At 40.7% G+C, this 23,540-nt stretch overlaps 1 protein-coding gene across 3 annotated transcripts in view; it reads right to left on the bottom strand.

Moving 5' to 3' along the window:
* Positions 1–20,832, bottom strand: part of FAM71D (family with sequence similarity 71 member D) — a 30,961-nt gene extending 10,129 nt beyond the window's left edge. For all 3 annotated transcript variants that reach the window (XM_029951716.1, XM_029951715.1, XM_029951714.1), the window contains exons 1-5: positions 20,654–20,832; positions 13,059–13,221; positions 10,091–10,290; positions 8,157–8,691; positions 5,163–5,410 (exon numbers count right to left, since the gene is read on the bottom strand). In XM_029951716.1, the coding sequence (XP_029807576.1) occupies positions 5,163–5,410; positions 8,157–8,691; positions 10,091–10,290; positions 13,059–13,217 (1,142 nt within the window). In that variant the 5' untranslated portion in view covers positions 13,218–13,221; positions 20,654–20,832. The remainder of the gene's footprint in view (positions 1–5,162; positions 5,411–8,156; positions 8,692–10,090; positions 10,291–13,058; positions 13,222–20,653) is intronic.
* Between the last annotated feature and the right edge of the window lie 2,708 nt (positions 20,833–23,540).

Here is a 23,540-nt window from a genome sequence, read left to right on the forward strand (position 1 = left end):
TCAATTAAGTTATTTTCTGTTTTGAATTGCTTCTTAACACATGTTCCTTTAAGTCAAGGGATATAATCATTTGTAGTGTGAACTGCCAAATCACTCTGCAGAAAGTTCCCACTATTTATGGTGGCCCCATCAATGTTATAGTTAACGTCTCATCGAAAACCAAATGGTAATTGCTTAACTTGTATTTCTTTAATTATTAGTGAGATTGATCACTCGTTAAGTGTTTGTCTTCTGGAGTAAATTTTCTGTTCATAACCTTAAACCATTTGTTAATTGGATCCTTTACAATTTCCCGTCAGTTACCTATATATATGGAAGGTAAAAACCTTTATAGATTATCTATTTATTATTATTCTTTTTCCATTGTGTTATGTATTTATTAAAACGATTTTTTGGCAGGTATTTATAATTGGTATGCAATCAATCAACCTGAACTCTATTCTTCCAGAGCTCCTCCCTGCCTTCAGATCTCTGCCCTTCCTCAGAGAAGTTAGCCTGACCACTCTAACATACCCTTCCTCCTCCTCAAATTGCCCTCTATTCTGTTACTCTATTTTTGTTTTGGGGTCTATTTTTGAATTTTTCTTTTTTAATGTTTATTTTTGAGAGAGAGAGAGAGAGAGAGAGAGAGAGAGAGAGAGAGAATGCTCATGCAAGTGGTATAGGGACAGAGAGAGAGGAAGACGAAGGATCCAAAGTGGGCTATGCAATAATGACAGCAGCAGACCAATGAGGGGCTCAAATTCACCAACCATGAGATTGAATGTGACTTGAGCAACTGACTGAGCCATTCAGGTTTTGTGTTGTTTTTTTTTTTAAAACTGTTTATTTATTTTCAGAGAGAGTGTGAGTGGGAGAGAGAGAATCCTAAGCAGGGGCTTGATCTCACAAATCATGAGATTATGACATACGCTCAACGTGACTGAGCCACCCAGGTGCCCCTCTGTTTTTGTTTTTATCACAGCACATTCCAGCTGACATAGTGTATTTTATTTGTGTGGTATCTATATCTTCCGCTAGAATAAAGCATCCTATAATTTATATTCACAGCTATCCCCAGTTCCTAGCACATAGAAAGTGCTCAGTAAATATTTTTGAATGAATGAACCAAGCTTTGCCATTGAAAATTTCTTCTGTTGGCTTCAAAGGACAAGAAATGATGTTTCTCATGCAAGTGAGGCAATTCAACTGTTGCACTTTCTTCTAGTTTATTTTAGTTTTTTAAAAAATATTTTACTCTTTTGGGGCACCTGGGGCAAGGGGCTCAGTCTGTTTAGCATCTGACTTCGTCTCAGATTATGATCTCACAGGTTTCTGAGTTCAAGCCTCTCTCTGCCCCTCTCCTACTTACACACACACACTCTCTCTCTCTCTAAGTAAACATTAAAAAAATTTTTTAAAATATTTTACTCTTTTCCCATCTGAAAAGTTTTTTGTGTTGTACAGCATCAATCTTTGACATTTTGTAGAGTTTTGCTTTTTTTCATGTTTCTTTTGAACCTCCATCAGTTTGAATCAATTTTAATGTCTTAATGTCTATATCCTAAACTTTCTGATGGCTGTTTAAGTATAATATGGTTTAAGATTTTATATAACTGAGTCAGTCCCTCTAGATATATTCCAGCCCTAAGTTTCCTTGAGATTCTTACTCTTATCTTTTCCACAACTTTTTATATTATCATTTATATGAGATATCCTATTGAGATAATTGGTATTGTATTACATTTATAAATTAATTTAGGTTTTGTCATCATCTTTGTTTTCTTAAGTATACCTACCCAGAGGAGAGCTTATTTTTCCTTATTGAAGTATCTTTGGTTTCTGCCACTAGTGTTTTATAATTTCATGTATACAAGCCTCTTATCGTTCTCACTAAATATTTAAGTTTTATTGCTGCTTTTAAAAAATATATTCTCTTTTGTCAATGTATTTTTGGTTTGATAATAAAAATCATGAAACAAATTATATTTTGTGAGTTTTAATCTGTGACTATCCTATAATTGTTTACAAACTAATATTTTTGATGATTCTCAAATTTTCTGAATATAAATTTCTATTTGCAAAGAGTGACTTTTTAAAAAAACATGTTTATTCACTGTATTTCTTTGTCCTATTGCAATTGCTAGACACTTCCTTAAATTATATTACATAGAAATGCTAATAAGGAACATCCTTAATTTATTCTAAGTTTAAGTAGGACACTTCTAGAATTTCTTCATTAAAAACAATTTCTTGGGGTGCCTGAGTGGCTCAGTCGGTTAAGAATCCGACTTCAGCTCAGGTCATGATCTCATGGCTCTTGGTTTCCAGCCCTATGACGGGCTCTGTGCTGACAGCTCAGAGCCTGGAACCTGCTTCGGATTCTGTGTCTCCCTCTCTCTGCCCCTCTGCTGCTCATGCTCTGTTTCTCTCAAGAATAAATATTTTAAAAATTAAAAAAACAAAAATAAAATAAAAACAATTTCTTCATTAAATTTCTTGGGGTGCCTGGGTGGCTCAGTTGGTTAAGTGTTTGACTTCAGCTCAGGTCATGATCTTGCAGTTTGTGAGTTTGAGCCCTGCTCTGTGCTGACAGCTTGGAGCCTGGAGCCTGCTTCGGACTCTGTGTTCCCTTCTTCCACTTTGCTCTTCCCCCACTTGCACTCTGTGTCTCTTTCTCTCTCTCTCTCTAAAAAATAAATTAACATTAAAAAAAACCCCACAATGCTGTCTCTGTTTGGGAATAATTATTCTTTAGTGTGCTCGAGGAAAACTCTTCTATGTTTTGTGGGTCTTTATCAAGAATATCAAAGTCTCTCAAGTGTATTCAAGGTAACCACGATTTTCCCTGCTCTTCCTTTAAATAATAACTTATGTTGACAGTTTCCTTTATTTTATATTAAGCTTGCTACGTTTTGCCTGCTAAGAGTCTATGAATTTAACATTTGTTGTCTTAAGTAGAGATTAATCTAGAATTTTCTTTCTTGTCAATCTTTATAATCCAAATTATTTGCTTCAAAAAATTAGGAGAACATAAAATAATTTTTCCATATTTAAAAGAGAATTGTACATTAAATATAGATAATTCTTAGAGTATCTAAAACACTGTCTAGGAAAAGTCACAGCTATGTGACAGGTTTGGCAGGCTGGGGGAAAGGAACACCAAGATGGCCAACAGACTGCCATCCCACGACTTTCCTGCCCAACAATACTAAGATGGCCGACGGACCACCGTTTTGGAACTTTCTGTCACCTGCCAGCTCCCCCCGGAAACATCATTTGTCCTAGCCTCATCTCTTCACCTTGTAAGAGGGGGTTCTCCGCCCCCCCCCCACGCACATCAGGAACTACTGCCCCATATAAGGCCCCGCCCTTTGTTCTCCCACGCCACTTCCCTGGCCCATCCTGTCCGACCAGGGAACCTCACTGAGAGCGCTCCCAATAAAGGCCTTTCACATTTATTTCTGACCTCGGTTTCCCGCATCACCTCTGCGACTTCCCTGGCTTGTTCCCTCCGAGCCACGGAACCTCACCCAAGAGCTCTTTAATAAAGGGTGCTCTGATCTATTTTCCCAGTCTCTCTATTTTGTGACTTTCTCACTCCGCTGATTTAACCTTACACTATGTTTTTCTCTTTCATGGAAGCTCCTGGGTGACATTGTTCTATGTTCTCAAGTTGTGACTGTGCCAGTTTTGCCTCTTTGCGTTTTTGTTAAAGTTATTTATTTAACTTAGGGTTTCAAAGTTATGTAAGAAAAAAAAAGACAAAGTTATTTAAGAAAAGCTGTATATGATATTTTTCAATAACATTTTAGTATTGCTCTTATTAGTTGATGGTGACTTCTTACATTTCTAATTTTATCATTAAAAATAAAGTTGTCCATGGTTTGCCTGTTTTGCATTATTTTTGAAGAACCAGCCAAACTGTAGCACATCACATTACTTATAATTTTTTTTGTTTATTTCTTTTTTTGGGTTTGTTTCTGTTTTTCCTTGTTCCTTTTTTATATTTAAAAAGAATTTAGACAGGAACACCTGGATGGCTCATTAAGGTCAGCGCCCAGCTCTTGATTTCGGCTCAGGTCATAATCTTCAAGGTCATCAGTTTAAGCCCCACATCAGGCTCTGCACTGACAGTGTGAAGTCTGCTTGGGATTCTGTCTCTCTCTCTCTGCCCCTCCCCTGCTTGTTCTCTATCTCTTTCCCAAAATAAATAAAACAAACAAATTTCAGTCTTGCTATTGTGTTTAGACCTCTACGTTTTTCTCTGGTTTCTTTTTAGCTGTTACTCTGAAATGCTTGGATTAACTTTTATCTTTAGAATACATCCATGCTCTCTCACATTCAGTGTGCAACTGAGTATTAAAATTATGAAAATATTTTTTCAGATTATTAACTTATTAGTTGGGGGGTGCCTGGGTGGCTCAGTCGGTTGGGCCTCTGACTTCAACTCAGGTCGTGATCTCATGGTTTGTGGGTTCGAGACCCGCGTCAGGCTCTGTGCTGACAGCTCAGAGCCTGGAGCCTGCTTCAGATTCTGTGTCTCCTTCTCTCTCTGCACCTCCTTGCTCATGCTCTGTCTCTATCTCAAAGTAAATAAATACATGAATGAAACATTAAGAAAACCATACAAGTTGGAAATGTAGAAAAGTATGAGAAATACATAGAGAAGAAAATAGAATTATAAAGATAAAGAATTCCCATAGTCTAACTCCAAATCATGGACACTAATTCTATCCCATAGTCTTCAGCACACACAGCTGATACCAGCTAGACTCAAATGTGAACTGAAGGGTGTGAGGGTTTTTTTTTTTTTAATGTTTTCTCAATTTTGAGAGAGAGAGAGAGATAATGAGCAGGGAAGGGGCACAGAAAGGGAGACAGAATCCAAAGCAGGTTTTAGGCTCTGAGCTGTCAGCACAGAGCCTGAAGTGGGGCTTGAGCTCATGAACCGTGAGATCATGACCTGAGCTAAAGTCAGCTGCTTAACTGAATGAGCCACCCAGGCACCCGCTAAACCTGACGTGGATAATTGAGAGTTAACTCTGGCATCATTCAATTACATTGTATCTATAGCTGAGAGTCTTCAGCAGCAAGAGCCAGAGTTGCAGGGACTTTAAAGCACACACTTACTTACATTACTTCACATCTTAGCGTCCCTGCCATTTCCCTGCCTCACATACCTGGATTCCTCAGCCTTGAGAGCGGTGTTCTTAAAATCAGTTGTCCTTTTTTCAGACTTTCTAAAGCTCATCCTTTTGAATGAATCTGTGTTACTTTCTTTTGGAGTCAAGGTAGTAGGAGAACATTGTTCGCCTTCGAAAGTCAGTGTTACATTTGAGATGGTGACAGGTTTTGAGGATTCTTTGATATCATTCTTAATTTTTGTATCTCGTGGACATCCAGGGTTAAGAATGCTTTCCATTTTTTCCTTTGGAAATAATAAACAGGAGCAAATCAGGTAACAGAAGGGCATCACATAGAAATAGATAATTTCCAGAGCAATATCTAATACAGTAATCACATCATTTGTATTCACCGAGTGCCCTTGAGTGCCTGGGCCCAATAACGAGGGAATGATGCTTGGTGTTGAATGGTCACTGAGGAGGCCAGGTGAGCATTGGAGGCTTGTGGCATGGGACCTAACACAGCACATACAGAAGCCTTGTGGTCCGATTCACCCCTATCACCTTGCAGGAGAACATTAGTACTTAAAAAAAATTTTTTAGAATGATTTTATTTATTTTTGAGAGTATGAGCAGGGGAAGGGCAGAGAAAGAGGGAGACAAAGGATGCAAAGCAAGCTCCAGGCACTGAGCTGCCAGCACAGAGCCCAACATGGGGCTTTAACTCGTGAACTGCAAGATCATGACCTGAGCCACAGTCGGAAGCTTAACCAACTGAGCCACCCGCACGCCTGGAGAAAATTAATACTCATGGCATTTCCTCTTTCTGGATTGTCAGGGTATGGTAGGTTGTCTAGAAGTGCCTTGCCACCTACTCTCCAATCCAATGTTGCTCTTAATTTAAGAGCATTTAACAGGTGACATCAGTTGGGAGGTTCACAGTAAGACAAAAACTTTTATTTTTCCAAAGACTTAGAACCTATACCATAAAATCTCTCCGGTTCTCCTTATTTCCTGGTTCCTATTAATGCATCCCCTCTCCTCTCCCCTCACTGTCTTCCTCGGCATCTGTCACAGGCCTCAAGGCAGCTGCTCAGTGGGTCCTAAAGACCCCGAGTCCCTGACGTCCCTCACACCTGCACACTCCCCTGCCCATCAGCACCACCTGGTCCATCGCCTCTCTTCACTCCCCTTGAAAATAATACAATACTCCTCTTTCTTAAAGAAAACATGTTTTTTTTTTCATAACACATATTGACGATAGAGTTAGAAACTCCTGGAAGATATAAAGTGAAACGGAGAATCTTATTGCCTGCCTGAGGTCACTGGACAAAAATAACTACGCCTATGGCACATATCATTCAGTCTTTGGGCCTATTTATTTATTTTGTATGTGTCTTCTTTGTGATAACCTATAGTCTACATTATTCACTTAATGATTTATTAAAAGCATTTTCTTCATATCATTAAAAATCATGGAAAACTGCTTGAATTTTTTTTGAATTAAAAATTATTTTTATTGTAGGAAACAGAAAATTCAGAAAAGTATAAAGAGGAAAATATTAATCCCAGAAACTAGAAATAAACTGCTGTTAACAGTATGACTTTTCTATTGTTTGTGAACTCATAAATGTATTTTTATGTAATAGGGATCATACTCATTTTTCACTCAACTTTTCTCAATCATGAAAATTTATGCAAGTAAAGAAAAAATTTTCCAACAATTTTAATAACTACAGAGTAGTCATTCTTTTAATATATATTTACTGTCAATGGTCTTGCCTGATACAGTTGTCACTCCTGAAAAAATAAATAAGGCATTTGTCCTTTGTAGATTTACATTAGTTTAGCAATTCCTCTTTGGTGGATATTTAGATTACTTCCAAATTTAATTTTTACAGACATGGTATAGATGTAGTATAATTCACATCTTTACAGCTAAATCCCCATTCTTATTTCTGATTAATCCCTTAAGAAAGATTCCTAGAAATGGAGTCACTGAGTCAAAGGGTAAAAACATCTTCAGGCTCTTGATTCATAATGATTTCAAGAGAAGTTTGGGCCAATTCTCATCCTTACCACGAGTCTATATGAATTCCAAGTTGACCACACCTTTACTAACATCAACTATTTTTATTCTTTTAATTTTTTTAATGTTTATTTAGTTTTGAGAAGGAGATAGAGTGTGAGTGGGGGAGGAGCAGAAAGGGAGGGAGACACAGAATCAAAGCAGGCTCCAGGCTCGGAGCTGTCGGCACAGAGCCTGATGCAGGGCTCAAACTCACGGACTGTGCGATCATGACCTGAGCTAAAGCGGAACGCTTTAACCAACTGAGCCACGCAGGCACTCTTATTTTTATTCTTTTAATTAACAGTTTTATAGCTTATTTTTTCCGCTAAGTTTGCATTCCTTTGGTTACTAGTGAGGTTAAATTTTCTCCATGATATTTATTGGCAGTTTCTTTGGTAAAATGTCTATTCTTGCCCTTTATGATTTTTCTCTTGTTCTTGGATATGGCTCTATGTTTTTTCACTTTCTGTCTTTTGCTACAGCAACTCACTTCTTTTGGTATTCTATTTTTCTATTTCCACCCTCACTTTTACCCATTGAAATTTCACTCCATCCTTCAATGTAGTGTGTACTTTTATATACATTTCAACTTAAAAATAGCCCTTACATGATATCAGTATCTTTACTTTAGAGATGAGGAAACTGAGGCTCATGCAGCTTCAGGGTCTTGATCAAACATATATAGCAGGGCAAGATTCTAACCCAGGTCTTCTGACCCTGGTCCCAAAGTTCTTTCCATCCCACCATAGCTTTCTGATACTGAGTTAAATTTGATGGCAAGCATGGTCATTACCTGTTTTGGGATATAGCTTACAACTCCTTCATACCGGGGCTCAGGGGTATGGTCTCATTATTAAAATCACTCAAAGCACCTTTCATAGCAGTTTGATAACCAATGTCGAGGAGCTAACCGTGAAGAGTCATCTTGGTCATCCCTCCTTTCCTTGATTACTAAAGAACGAGTCCTCCATGCCACATACCTTGTGCTCTTGCTTGGCCCTTAGCACGTCATCGTTTTCAAACACCACTGTAATCTCTGAGTCACTCAGGACATCACAGACTTCTCTGACTTCTGTGACAATTTTTATATCTGGGGCCTCTGTGATCTCATTTTCTGGAACATCTGTGACGTCGGTGACATCAGTGACATCGGTGACATCTGTGAATTCTGAGAAATCAATGCTTTCTACAGCGCGTACAGGGTCTGAACATTCGTACATGTGTGGGGTCTGTATGGCTGCGAACGCTGTGATGTCCATGATGTCCACGGAACCTGTGATATCTGTGCTGGTGGTGATTTCTGAGAGGCTTGAGACTTTTGACAGTTTGGAAGCTTTGGCCTTCTCCTGATTCAAGAGGGAGATGAGTTGCACCCATTGACGGAATAGGGTGTCCTCCTTAGATGCAGGGGCACAGAGCTGCAGGTAGTAGGCTCGACCACTGACCAGCTTTACTTTGAGGCGCATAGTCTTAGCATCGTGCACAGAGAGAGTCACAAACTGCAGAGGGAGGAACCTACAAACAAACACAAATGTCATCTGGAGGTCTGTCTGGAGATCTGTCAAAGGCCTTTCCTTTTATGTTGCGTAGTAGTTTGAAGAGTGAGATTAAGGGGCGCCTGGGTGGCTGAGTCAGTTGAGCGTCCGACTTCAGCTTAGGTTATGATCTCGCAGTTCATGGATTCAAGCCCCACGTCAGTCTCTGTGCTGACAGCTAGCTCAGAGCCTGGAGCCTGCTTCAGATTCTGTACCTTCCTATCTCTCTGACCTCCCCTGCTTACAGTCGCAAAAATAAATTTAAAAAAGTAAAAAAAAAAAAAAATGAGTGAGATTAAGGGCAACAGGCTTGTCTCCCAGACAGGCCTGGGTGGGGGAAGGCATGAGGTTGAGCAGTACCTTCTTGTGGCCACTATGTTCCCAGATCTGGCCCTTGGTTTCTGAGGCTCAAAACTTGATTTTTAGTACATATAACCAGCCCTGAGGGCCATCTCACACAAAGCGTACTCCTAAGACTCTAATGAGCTTAAAAATTCAGAGTATCAACCATTTATCTTGAGAAGTTGTCCCACTTAGTTAATCCTGCAAAGCTGAGAGAGAAGTTGAGTGATTGCTCTAGGTCATAGAGCAAGTTAGTGGCTTGAGACAAGACTAGAGCTAATTCATTTTTTTTCTCCAAATTTATTTATTTTTGGGAGAGTGCAAGTTGGAGAGGGGCAGAGAGAGAGAGAGAGAGAGAGAGAGAGAGAGAGAGAGAGAGAGATGGAGGACCTGAAGCTCTGCACTGACTGCAGCAAGCTTGATGTAGGAATGGAACTCATGAACTGCAAGCTCATGACCTGAGCTGAAGTTGGACACTCAACTGACTGAGACAGACAGGTGCCCCAAGACCAGAGGTACTTCTGATGGAGGCTGAGATGCTGGGGAAAGACGGGCATGCCCTAGAGAGGCAGTTTATTATGAATCTTCAGTTCCTGTTACTTAGACTAAATTTTTTTTAAACCTTTTTTAATGTTTTATTTATTTTGATACAAAGAGAGACAGAGCATGAGAGAGGGAGGGGCAGAGAGAGAGAAGGAAACACAGAACCGGAAGCAGGCTCCAGGCTCTGAGCTAGCTGTCAGCACAAAGCCTGATGCGGGGCTTGAACCTACAAACGTGAGATCTGACCTGAGCCAAAGTCGGAGGCTTAACCAACTGAGCCACCCAGGCGCCCCACTTAGGCTAAATTTTTAAAAATTAACTACCTGTTTGACTGCCAGCTTGTCATGAGCTATTTTCCCAGACTTCAAGCACACGACTATCATTTGTAGCAGAGTGCAAGTGAGATGCTCCCTTGAAACAAATGTCATTGGTATTTTTATTTTCAGCTTCTCGGGGGTTAGGCATGTTTTCTGAAAGATCCTTTTGTAACTCACCTGGTAAGCACCAGATTCTCTGGAGAAGGAGATGTCAGGAGTCTTTGAAATTGGGATCCTCTATCTTTCTGGGCTTCAGGGGTCAGATGAGCCAGAAGCATCACACTGGGGGTCTTGTGGGTGTTACTGGAAGAGCAGATGCCTACAGTCACCCAGTTGGCTCGGTTGTGAAGGTAAATGGATTCACCTTTCCTATTAACCTAAGGTAGAGAACAGGAAGACGAGTTTTCTGATAAAGTGTATGGCCCCAACAACCTTGCTTACTTCAACAGTGCAAAGAATAAAGGAGAAATGAACCATGATGCATTTGTTCAATCACTTGTTGATGTGTTTTCTTAGAAATATCACAGTGGGCCATGGGGGTTCTGTCAGGGAAGGTGAACATTAAGCAAATGTCACTAATTATTACTGCAAGAAGTACTCCCAAGTACAAGGTCAAGGTGCTGTTCTGTGAAGCATGTAACGGTAGTTGATTTAGTAGGGGATATAGGAAGTGGTGTGCTGGTAAATGTGTAACAACTATCTCTTGGAAGCTATAATATGATTATTATATATTTTACTGCTATAAAAGATGAATCGCACACAATTTACAAAAAATGATACTTACAATTTTCTTCATTTTAAATTCAGTATAGTCAGCTGATTCTCACAGAAGTCTTGACTTTTGCCAAACTCTTATATCCATAACCTCAATAGCATAAATAGTAAAATAATAGGAATGATGAGGTTTGAGTATATGAGTTTACACAATCTAATTTTTAATAGTGGCTGTGTTAAACAGTAGACTTGCAAACTTTCTGAACACTTAGCTACTCCAGCACACCCTGGACATAGGGTCAGAGAAATCTCCTGGAGGAAAAGACCTCTAGCTGAGACCTGAACAATGTGAGACAAACCGGCTGGGTGGCAGGAGAGCTTTTCAGGCAGAGGAACAGCATGGGCAAAAATCCCAAAGTCAAAGAATCTTGGCCAGTAGAAATCTCTGTCAGTTGGAGAAAGAGAAGACTGGAAAGTGGTTAGGTAGGGATGTGAAGGAAGCCAAAGAGGTTTCTCAGCTGTATGTTCTCAAAAAAAACCAACCAAACAAACAAAAAAAACCACTTAAGGGGCGCCTGGGTGGCTCAGTCAGATAAGTGTCCAACTTCGGCTCAGGTCATGATCTCACTGTTTGTGAGTTCAAGCCCCGCGTTGGGTTCTGTGCTGAGAGCTCCGAGCCTGGAGCCTGCTTCAAATTCTGTGTCTCCCTCTCTCTCTGCTCCTCCCCTGTTTGAGCTCTATCTCTCTGTCTCTCTGTCTCTCTCTCTCTCAAAAATAAACATTAAAAAAAATAAAAAACACTTAAAAACAGATACACCCAGAAAAAGGTTATAGCCCACACTATAGGCCACAAAGCCATGCCTGATTAACAGAATTCAGAATTCACTCAGTATTTGCCCCTCAGGGATGGGGCTCCAGCTCAGGGGTTAAATACTGATGAACCTAAACTGGGCATGGTGATTTCATCTCCTTGCCAATGCTTGCTTTCAGCAGGGACACGCGACCCCCACCTGGCCAATGAGACGCAGTGGGGGCCTCCTGGTGGCTCTGGGAATAGCTTCTCAGCCCTCACAGAAAGCTGTGGGGATGAGAGCGTCTCATCTGTGTCTGGCAGCTGTCACCGTCCTGTTTGCATGTCATGTCCTGGGAGGAGCCAACTTGAGGCTGAGAGAGCAGAAGGAGAGGACGCAGGTCCTTGATGACTCCCTGCAGGTGAGCTGTGCTCTTTTACTTTGAGAGCATTGTTCTTATTTGTTTAAACTGGAGTCACGACCTGTGGCAATTTGCTGCCAAAGACATGCTAACTGTGAGAGATTGTGTATGTTGAAGGGGATAACTTCCTCATTTACACTATGGGGTGTGTCTGGTCCAGAGCGTGCTAACTACCTCCCCCAGTGTCCACTAGAGCTTGCAGAAGGTTACTGGAAGAGGGTGCAGGAAGAGGTGTGAAAAATAAGAAGACTGTGAATAGGAAAGAAGCGTATACATGGTAACGACTTATCACATGTGTTCTGGGCGTTACTTAAACATTAGTTCTCTTTGAGGAGTCCCCTCTTGCCCAATGCCGTTCTGGAGGTGAAGCATCAGGGAAGAGAACACGTTTATGGAAGAAAAAAGTGTCTCTTGTCTTCCCTGTCTCTTCTCCGTGGAATCAGCTGAGGAGCTGCTGGAACGGGTATATTTCATGTCAGCCTTTCTCACGGCATTTCTGTGCACTGTAGGAGTGTGGCCTATAATATTGAACTCATCCCCCCATTTCTTTGAGCATTTTAAAGCCAAATGCTTAGGGGAAAGTAAGAACTGCTCTCAAATCGTAGTTGCACTCACAATGTAGGTACATTTTTAGGAGAAGAAAACTCTTCTCCCTAACAATTTAATGATTTTCTTTTACTTTCAGAACTAAAAGCCAAAATTAATTTTTAAAAATATAATTTATCATCTGATTGGCTAACGTACAGTGTGTACACTGTGCTGGGGTCTCAAGGGGTAGACTGCCATGATTCATCGCTTACATGCAACACCCAGTGCACATCCCAACCAAAATCGATTTTAATACTCAGTCGTGTCATAGATTTTGCTCTTTCAAATGTCTTCTAAATCTGAGAAAGGAGCTGTCTGAATGCTTTCCTGTGTGGGATGTCTTGATTCACTGCAATCCCTCATGTCATTCTGGGAAGATTATAATAGAATTACAATTATTGTAGAGTCAGAGCAGAACTCCTAGGTGAGAGTTTGCTGGGAAAAATTGAAGCGAATTTTCCTTTAACACTGTAATTATTTTAGGTTGGTTAAAGTTCCAAAACTCTTCCATTTAATTGTCTCATGCATTCCTTTATCACATTTAAAATAATTCTCCTCCCAATCTTTTCAGTTTGAGAAAACTAATTACTGAAGTTATTGGAACTTAATTCAGGGCTCAAATATGATTTACCTGGATAAAATTGCTCTCTAATATGGGAGGAGATACAAAAGGGGCATACTCTCCTCCGTCCGGCACATTTTGAAGATCTCTTTTATTTTGGGAGCGTGGGATGGAGATGGCATCTCGTTCATTGATCCTTTTGATAGAGTTCCTATTGATCTTCTTCATGGTGCTTACACACAAACATCAGAGTCCAGGGGATGGGAATGCAATGAACAGATAGAGAGAAAATTTAGTATGATGGAGTTGCCTTCCTTATTCATTAATTCAACCAATGTTATCAACATCTATGATATGCGAGGCACTGCATTGGGCATTGGTGATACATCTGAATAGGAATGATAAGATCCGTGTCCCCACGCAGCTTACACTTTATAGGAAGAATAAGCAACTTAAAAAAAAAAAAAGGATACTGGATGCTTAGGGTTCTCAAGACTCTAGAAAAGATGCATGTAACAGAAAATGCCTGTGGAGTGGGGCTGGCAGCACTGAGTTATTAGGGCAGTTAGGAAAGGGAAGGAGCCTCCCCAGGAGGCCTCAACACACACACACCACATCCCCCAAACCATTGTGTTCTGTCTTCCTAATTAATAGCACACCACTCTTGCCATCACGGAGAGTTCGCAAATCTTTTTTTTTTTTGTAAGCAGGGTATCAAAACTCTACTAAACTGAGAACATCTTTTCCTGACCCTTCATCTTTGACTGATTCTTAGTTCTTGGATGAGGATTTCTAATCAATGACTTTTGTCCTATCTCCTCTGGTCTCTCGCTCTGGCTCTCTCTCCAGAAACTGCTTCCTAAGAACAATGGCTGTACATCATTGGATTTCACCTCTGATCTACCAGAAATGACAGAGTTCCAAGAAGGAAACAAGTTCTCAGCATGTCATTCTGTTCGTATTTTCAGAAGATCACCCTTCCCTTTTCACAAATCCCCTGCCAGTGAGAGGAAGGGTCCCAAACTGGGGAACAGCTGCTACTGTGCTGATGTGCTCCACCTCAGGGCATAGTTCCACCTCAGTCCTTCCTCAGAGACTCTTTTTTTCCTTTTGCTCAAGCTGCGGGTTGAGTAGTGAACATGTCTTGTTGCTGTCCCAGCCAGGGTCATGAGATGCAGAGACCACTGCTCCATGACATCCTATAAGCACATGACTGAGGGCCTGGGAATTCCCCATCAGACATTCTGCTGGTGGCAACTCAATGCCTCCCTTCGTGCACATCTGCGCACGAACATGGCAAAAGTAAAGAGTTGGCAAAAGCAGAGAAGTAAAATTGTCTAGTGAAGCCAAAATGTAAAAAGACTGAGACAGAAAGAAGGAGCATTAAAGAAAAAATAAAGGAGAGATAAAACCACAACCACCACCACCACCTAAAACAGAGAGGATGGGAACTAAGTCCCCACATCAGGATTCAAACCTTCCTGGCCTGAGGAGCTTATGCCACTGTCCATGGTTCAATACTGCCTTGAGTGCTTGGAAAGCAAGGACTTGACAAGAGTCAGCAAGGGTGAGAAGGGTCAGGATAGGTCAGGACAGATGGGAAAGAGGAAAAAGAGGGAGCATCAAAGGACTCAGACAATGTCCTTCTTCCTACTCCTTTTTATTCCCGAACAGTTTTGTCCTAAATCCATTAGCTGGGACAAAGAGAGGCAGGAATCTGTACAGAAGGGAGTGGGGAGCCTTGGCTCAAAACTCAAAGGAACCAAGAAGACCTCTGTTTTCAGGAGAAGGGGGTACAGTGTAAGAAATCAGAGCCTAGAAGCATGAGGAGGGTGTCTGAGTGGGGGAGAGGATGGTAGAGGAGGGGATAATTTGTTACATACAGGGGAATTGGTTAAGTAAAATAGGAAACCTTGAGAATCTATACTGATAGAAATAAATGAATAAATGAAAAGTTTCGTGAAGAACAGAGATTTACATAGTTCAAAGTACCTTCCACCAGCTTACTTATTAGTTTTCAAGGAGGATACAGTAACTTTACAGTGAAGAAGCCACACAGAGCCCGTCATTGTGGAGTGATGAATGAACAACATCAGTAATGGGACAAATCAAAATGGAGCACCATCTTATAGGATGCACTGAGAAGCACAGAGCATTTCCTTGTAATAGTTCTGCCAAAGATGCATGACCCGAATCCAACCATTAGGAAATAACAGACAGATCTGGTTAGAGGGGTATTTGACAAAATAACTGGCCTGAGATCTTAAAAAATGTCAATGCAAGTCACAGTCAAAGAAAAAACTAAGAAACTTTTTCAGACTGAAGGAGACTAAAGAGACATGATGACTAAATGCAATTGTGATTCTGAACTGGATCCATTAGCGAGGCAGTCGATTCTTGGGACAACTGGTAAAATTTGAATGGGGTCTCAAGATTAGATGGTGGTGATATGCACCACTGATGTTCTGGTTTTGATGGTTAAATTTTGGCTCTCATTTTATGAGGCCAGCATCACCCTGATAATCAACCAAAGACACCACAAAAAAGCATAAAGCTACAGGCCAATATCTCGGAAGAACATAGATGCAAAAGTCCTCAACAAAATATTAGTAAACCAAATCCAACAACACATTAAAATTATCCACCATGATCAAGTGGGATTTATTCCCACGATGTAAGGGTTGTTCAATATTCACAAATAAAGCAATATGATACATCACATCAATAAGAGAAAGGATAAAAACCATATCATCATTTCAAAAGATGCAGAAACAGCATCTAACAAAGTAAAACTTTCAACAAAGTAGGTTTAGAGGGAACATACCTCAGCATAATGAGTGCCATACATGAAGAACCCCAGTTAATTTCATAATTAATGGTGAAAAAAGGAGAGCTTTTCCTTTAAGATCAAGAACAAGACAAGGATGTCCACTGTTACCACTTTTATTCAACATAATACTGGAGGCCCCTCCCATAGCAATCAGACAAGACAAAGAAATAAAAGCATCCACATTGGTAAGGAAGAAGTAAAACTTTCACTACTTGTAGATGACATGATACAATAAATCCAAAACTCCAGACTCCACCTAAAAACTACAAGAATACACTTACCTTGACGAGCACTGAGAAATGTATAGAATTGTTGTATCATTATATTGTACACCTGAAACTAATATAACACTGTTACGTTAATTTATACTTGGATAAAAATAAAATGTGATTCTAATGATAACCTGAAAACATTTGGTGGATACCTTCTGGTGTGGTTAAGAAAGTTCCAGTACAAAACTTGCAGAAGACTTATCAGAGACTAGGAGGAAGTTCCCAGAGACTGGAGTGGAGCACTATTTTAAGAAATGCACAGAGGATGACAGAAGAGAGTATGACAGACATCACAAGGAAAACTTCTAAATAATAAGAAAGTTTTAAATTGTGTAATTAGCAGCATTTTCTTTCTTTCTCAGTGGTCCATAACATAATGGATATAATAATGGATGGATCTTAGATTTGATGAAATGCAGCAGTCAACTCTAGCTCATGCAGAAGTGGGTGACAAAGTGCACACTAATAAAAAAATCACTCTAAGAAACAAATAACATGCAATGTCTACTGTTAGCAAATTCATGCTAATCTATGGATGCTCAGTGATCACCAGGACCAGGGAATGCCCCTTCCAGCAGTCATTTTTGTGGCCCTCAGGGTCCCTTCAATGCAAGAACAGTCCCTCCAGAGAGCAGTCAGTGGACAATCTCCTGAGGGAGCAGGTGTAATTGTGAATTTAGGGCCACAGAGAAGAAAGTGGAAATGAGAGAAGGTAAGAGTTTCAGTGAATTTGCAGCCACACTGGGCCTTGCCCTTCTCATCCCTTTTGAACTCTGGAACAAAGGGGAGGTCAGCTATAGAGCTAAAAATGTAGCAGAATCTTTTATCTTCACCAGTGGGGTGTTTCTTTGTTTCTAAACATTTGTTCCAGAATTGTTTTGACACTTTTGGATCATATGTATATATGGTAAATGTGTGTTGAATTTTAACTAGTTTTGTTCTGTCATTTGAGATTACCCATCTGTCCACCACAACCCCTACCCACACCTCCAATTATCCTGGTAAGGAGCCGAGACTGCACTGTTCTTCAGACATACGAATCGCTTTGTGAAACCAATTTTGGCTAAACACACACCCCACCACACGTTTTGTCAAAGATCCAAAAGCTGAATCATCAACTGTTAAATTAACTAGGGACCCCTGGGTGGCTCAGTTGGTTAAGTGTCTGACTTTGCCTCAGGTCATGATCTTGCGGTCCCTGAGTTCAAGCCCCACGGTGGGGCTTGACAGCAGCCTGGAGTCTGCTTTGGATTTTTTGTCTCCCTCTCTCTCTGCCCTTTCCCTGTTTGCACTCTGTCTCCCTCTTAAAAATAAATAAGCATTAAAAAACCTTATTTACTAGGTTTACTCTCAATATCTGGAGATAGTATTAAAGTTTTGGTATATTGTATGTTTTCAGTTTGGTAAATTTATATATATAAATATATAATTTATTAAATATACAGTATTGTATGTTGGCTATATACTGTGAGTTACACATAATACATATGAATATTTTCCTATAACATTAAATATTTTTTAAAGCAGGAGTTACCAATCATGGTGTGGACCCATTTGAAACATCACAATCTTTTGCAAGATGTACCAAAATTAATTGTGCACAGTGGCTAAACTGATGCTTAAGAAATGAGTTTCCCTTAAAAAGCAGCAGATAACTCATGGTCCTCACTCTGAGAAGTTCCCCGTGCTCTGCCGTGCTTTCCTGGGGGAGGACCAGGACAGCCTGACGGCTCACAGCTCCCTGCCTTCTTGTCCAATTAGCAACCCTTACTGAAATATTGTTATTAATTATGATGATTCAAAGTAATTCTAATTTGTGTGGGCTGGAGTTTTACAGACAGTTTTGTTCCTCTAATAATTTACTTATGGATCGGTTTTTAATATAGCTTTATCGAGATATTGAGATATAATTTACATATTATCAACTTCACTCATTTCAATGATTTTTAGTGTATTTACAGAATGGTACAACCATCACCATAATCTAATTTTAGGACATTTTCATCATGTCCATGGATACATTTTTAATAAGGATAAGTGTAGACAATGAGTTATGCATTTATGTCTCTCTTGCATTCCCCTGTGACCACGGCAGGCCAGACAATGATATGACCATAACCATTATGATGGGAAGTCAGAGCAGAGAGATGTCGCAAGTGAAGTTTGCAACAGCGTTATTCATATTAATGAGTATACCATTTGTAGATTCTACATAAATAGTTTAAAAATAAAGCAAGGTTTATTGATGCAAATTCTTTATGAAAGTTCATACCAGCTTGCATTATTAACGTTACATGTTCATCAAAGGTCTGCAATATAAAACTAGTGAATAAAAAGTAAATGTTAGTATTAAAAAAGGGTGATCAAAGGGCCAAGGAATGAATATGTTATGGAATTACAATAAATATGTTCTGACTGAATGTGTGAAATAGAGAAGAGACGCAAAGCAGGGTTGCTATAGGGCTTCACGGGAACCTGGCTTCATTTTACAGATACACAGAATCTTTTGTTATAACTTGTTCTACAGGGATTGTGTATTCATTTTCACAATCACAGTTTATATTTTTCTGATAATTTATGCCTTTCACTAGGCTCAATAAATGTCTTCTACATCCAATTAAGCAAGCATTGTACGGAGACAGTGTGTATAAGGGTTTTAACTGTGTCAAATTCTATTTGAGATAGACCCTAACTTCTCCTGTCACGAGCAGATTCTTCACATTCTTTGTTATTTCTTTTAATTAGTGCCCCTCCCTTCACTTTTCTCTTTTTGGCTTTAACTGAATGAAGATTAATTCAGGAGGTTGCATTTTTCTGGAGAATTACAATATGACTGTTATTTGAAAAAGCATTGTTGGCTACTTTTAGGAAAAAGAAAAGGTAGAGAGATTCCATATTAAATGGGATAACAGATCAGAAACCAATGCCTGCAGTTTAATGGGGCATGAAGAGGCGCTGACCTGTATACATTTCAGGGATGGAACTTCCTCTGCTTTGCTCCAGACTTCCCATGACATCACCAGACTTCCCTCTCTGGATGATGTTTCAAGATGACCAAGGCCCCATTAGGGCTAAGAAGAGTGTATATATGAAGTACATGCACCTGTGGGCAGCGGTGGACTGTCTTGATTTTTCCAGGAATAAATGTAGTCACTGGGAATTTTGTGGACCAGTGACGGCTTGGCTTTAATGGAAATTGGGAAAGGGAGGGAGCAAGAGTCTGGGAGCCAACATGGAAATATCTTCAGGGGCTTTTCTGACCCCTTAATTTGGAGGGATGTCTATAATAGTTTTCTATTTACCATTCCCATTTGATCTTTTCCCACTGATAGTGGGAAAATATAAAAAAATTTCAAACCCAAAGCAAAGTTTTAAGAATTCTATAGTGAGGGGTGCCTGGTGGCTCAGTTGGTTGAGTGTCCCAACTTCTGCTCAGGTCATAATCTCATGGTTTTGAGTTCAAGCCCTGAGTTGGGCTCACTGCTGTCAGTACAGAGTCCACTTCAGATCCTCTGTCTCCCCCTCTCTCTACACCACCCTGCTCATGCTCTCTCTCTCGCTCTCTCAAGAATAAACAAAAACAAAACGAAAAGAATTCTATGGTGAATGAAAGCCCTTATACTGACCAGCTAGATCCTCTTGCCTTTTCTTCTGTGTGTGTTATTTCTCATCGTAATTACATAAAAGCTCTGACATGGTGGTGTTTACCCATTACTTGTTCTCTGTGGTACTTGTGCTTTGAGGTTGGTTCTTCATGGCACTTTGAAGCATAGCATTTCCTTAGACAGTTTTTTTTCTAACATTCTCAACACACTAGTAAACTTGTTTTTAGGCTTGGTGCATCGCAATCCTATGTTGCAGCTCTGACCACATCTTTGAGAAGGTTTGACTGCTGTGGACCCCATTCGCTCAGTGGGGCCCCCAGCTCATCATTCAGTTTTGAACAGCAAAGCCCTATATTCTGGATCTTCCCCCCCCATTTGAATAGTGAAAACTGACCATCTTTCCAAAAGTTCATTCAATCCTCACTCATGAAAGAAAATTGGAGTAATGGTTTGAAAACCAATATTAATTAATTAATTGATTTTAAAGTTTTTTATTTATTTTGAGAAAGAGCAAGTGAGGGAGGGACAGAGACAAAGGGAGACAGGGAGAATCCCAAGTAGGCTCCACACTGTCAGCAGAGAGCCTGATGTGGGGGTCAAACCCACAAAGCTGAGAGGTCATGACCTAAGCCGGAACTAAGAGTGGGACACTTAACCCACTGAGCTATCCAGATTCCCCGGAAAACCAAAATTCAAAAACAGTTAGAAAATTTGCTTTCATTTTAATGCAAATTCTCAATGAAATTATTTTTAAGAAAAATTCAGTAACCAGAGTTAAGTCTCTGAGCTTTCCTGCTTGTTGTTTGCAGTATAAGACATGAAACTAGAAGGAAACGAGTAAGATGGAAAGAAAATAGACATTTTTGCCCTTGAATTATTCAAATTCACTCAACTACGCATCCATTTCCTTCTTCCTCAGGTTCGCACCAAAATTGCAGTGATCACATAGTCACTTACATAGGTGTGAGGCCGAAATAGATCTCTGGAGACCTTCTAGATGTCTACTAGGAAAATAGTCTCCAAACAGCAGGCTTCCAGCTCTTCTCACATTTCTTTGGCAGAACGTGTTTATAATTACCAGGCAGGCAACTATCTGCTTAGTAAAAAGCAGAGGAGCCAGGCTGCTCTGGCGTTATTCTACTGCTCCTGCATCACAATGTGCTGACATAGTCTCTGATGTAAGAGAACTCTGGGGAGGAGCAGCCCTGGAGGTCAGCCGCTGAGATCAAGTGTTGCCAGCATTCCCAGGAGCCTGGGCAGCGGCGGAGCGGTAGTTCTGGCAGTTCCAGTTGCGGCATGAAGTTTAGAGAGGGTTCCTTGGAGAGAAAAGTCAACTTAGCAGTAGAATCACCATGGCAAAGATATCACTCTGAGAAAGTTGAAGGCACTGTATAGTGTTTACCATTCAATTGATAATTCAGCAATTTCCTTACATCTCAATTTTCAGAAACTTAAACAGTTAAGTCACTTTGAGCTTCTGTAAAGAAAAGCTTCAAAAGAATGTAGCATTCTTAGAGGGCAGAGGCGTCTTTATGCTTCCAGCATCTAGCGTATTCTAGATCTATCGGGCTTTGCGCTGTCAATGCGGAGCCTGCTAGGGATTCTCTCTCTCCCTCTCTCTCTCTGGCCCTACCGTGCCTTGTTATCTCTATTTCAAAATAAACATTTAAAAAGTATATAAAGAAAGTTCCGAATTAATTAAAAAAAAAAAGGCATCAGTTTCTGGTGAAGGTTTCCACACACACAACTGGTTCAGTCTGCAGACAAGGGCAGCCTCCATGCACAGACTCAAAGCATCTGCTGTTATCTTTGCTTTAGACATTCCTTTTCCTGTCTTCTATTCTGAATGTCCTCTTCCAGTTGGAAAATTCTTCTTGCAGTCATATGAGTACCATGGACTAGATTTCTAGTCACCTCTCATTCAGCACAGTCCTTGCATGATCACTACTTGCCAGGTCCCTGTTCTTCCGGCCTCAGGGCCAGGAAGCATCTTTCAATAAATATGATCTCATCTTTTTCTATGTCAATGTTAATTTTGATGAAACTCTTTGGTATTTTCTCACTTCCATTTTTTTTTTTTAGGCTATTGGTATATTAAAAAGTGAAGAATAGCAAAACGGAAATAATCATGGACTATTTTAATATTTACCTTTAAAATATTGATGTTTTTAAGACATGCACAGAATATAAAACCACATGTAAAACTTCATTTGGAAATGATGCCACAAGTCTGATTTGAGGTGCTTTGTCAAAGTGAGGTCCCTGACCAATTAGCTTCTGTCCCTGTCCCTTCATGACACGTGCCCACGAACTCACGCCTTTATGTGTTCCTCTCTGTTGTATGTGCTAAGCTTGGGGTATGAAGTTTTCCTCTCAGGTTCTGCCTCTGGCCCCCTAGTGAGTGCCATACAAGGTCAATTCTGTTGGTCTGTTCAGTAATGAGTACCTACTGTTTACAGGGCACCATGCCATGCTGGGGCTACAAAGATGAACGTCTTTGCCCTCAAAGAACTCCCGTCAACTGGGGGAGGGGCCATATAAGCAGACTATTCCAATAAGATGTAGTGATAAGTAGGAGCAGAGGTGAGGGGCACTTAATCCAGTTTGGAGGTTTAGGGAAGGGTCCCTGGAGGAGTTAATGCCCAAGCTAAGTCTTGAAAGATTAGCCATCCTGGGCAAAGGCGCTGAGGCATAAAATGACATGGCTTAAAGGGGTAACTTCAAATTGTCTGGTGTTACATAAAGTTGGAGGGGGGAAAAGTAAAGTTGGAGGAGGAAGGGGCTAGGTTCTGGAGGGCTCTGAATGTTCTAGCTGGGGGCTTGGGTCTCATCTCCTGCAGTAGTTTTCTCACAAAGAGTCTTAGCCTGAGGGGATGTGTGCAGAATTGATCACTCTAGCAGCAGTGTGAAGGTCAGATTTGGAGAGGGCAGAGGAAAGACCAAGGTAGTAGCAGTGAGAATAGAAAAGAGAGGGCTATTATTTCATAACTGTTGGTAGAGTTGACAGAATCTTGTGACTAATTAGATGTGGGGAGTGAGAAGGAATGACTCAGAGGTTTCTGGTTTGGGAAACAAGGTAGCCTAGGGATCAAAATGCGGACAGAAGGACAGCTGTAGAAGGCAGAGAATGAGTTCCTTGTTCGTAAGAATGCTTGTCTAACATGGTGTCTCATATTCAATGGGTATTTAGCAAATAATAGACTTTTCCCCCTCCCTAAACTTTTAGTGGCTTCCTAATGCTCTTAGCAGCTTTGCATTATGTCATTAGGTGTGTATGTATTTAGTATTACACCCAACAGCTTGCATATTTGTGGACACGATCTGGCTCCATCCTGGTTTCAGTTCCCTAGAATTAGAGCTCAGACCACACCCCCATTCCTTATACTGTCCCCTTTCTGATGTTGTAATCTTTAAGCCCTTTTCTCTGTCTAAAATGCTATTCTTTCAATTCTTAACATGTGGGGCTTATTTTCATTCATACTTTTCATTCAAAAGTCACTTGTCTAGAGAAGCTTCTCCATCACTTGACCAGTGATTGTCTCCCACCTCCAAATCCACCGCTGCATTCTGCACTGTGCTGCTGGGGCTGGAACTCTGCAAACAGTCTTTTGCAGCTGGCTTCCTGTTAGGTTCAACAAGAGGTTGCATTAGACTGCATGCAGGGAGCTTGGAAAGCGAGGGTAGGTAGAAGGAGCTGGTGATCCTTCTCGGTTCTGTCAGTGTTGCCCTGGCAACAGCAACCGGTTTTAGCCTCCATTCCCCCCCCCCCCCCCCCCCCCCCCCCCCCCCCCCCCCCCCCCCCCCCCCCCCCCCCCCCCCCCCCCCCCCCCCCCCCCCCCCCCCC

The sequence above is a fragment of the Suricata suricatta genome, chromosome 9, assembly GCF_006229205.1.
Source record: "Suricata suricatta isolate VVHF042 chromosome 9, meerkat_22Aug2017_6uvM2_HiC, whole genome shotgun sequence".
NCBI classification, from domain to species: Eukaryota; Metazoa; Chordata; class Mammalia; order Carnivora; family Herpestidae; genus Suricata; species Suricata suricatta.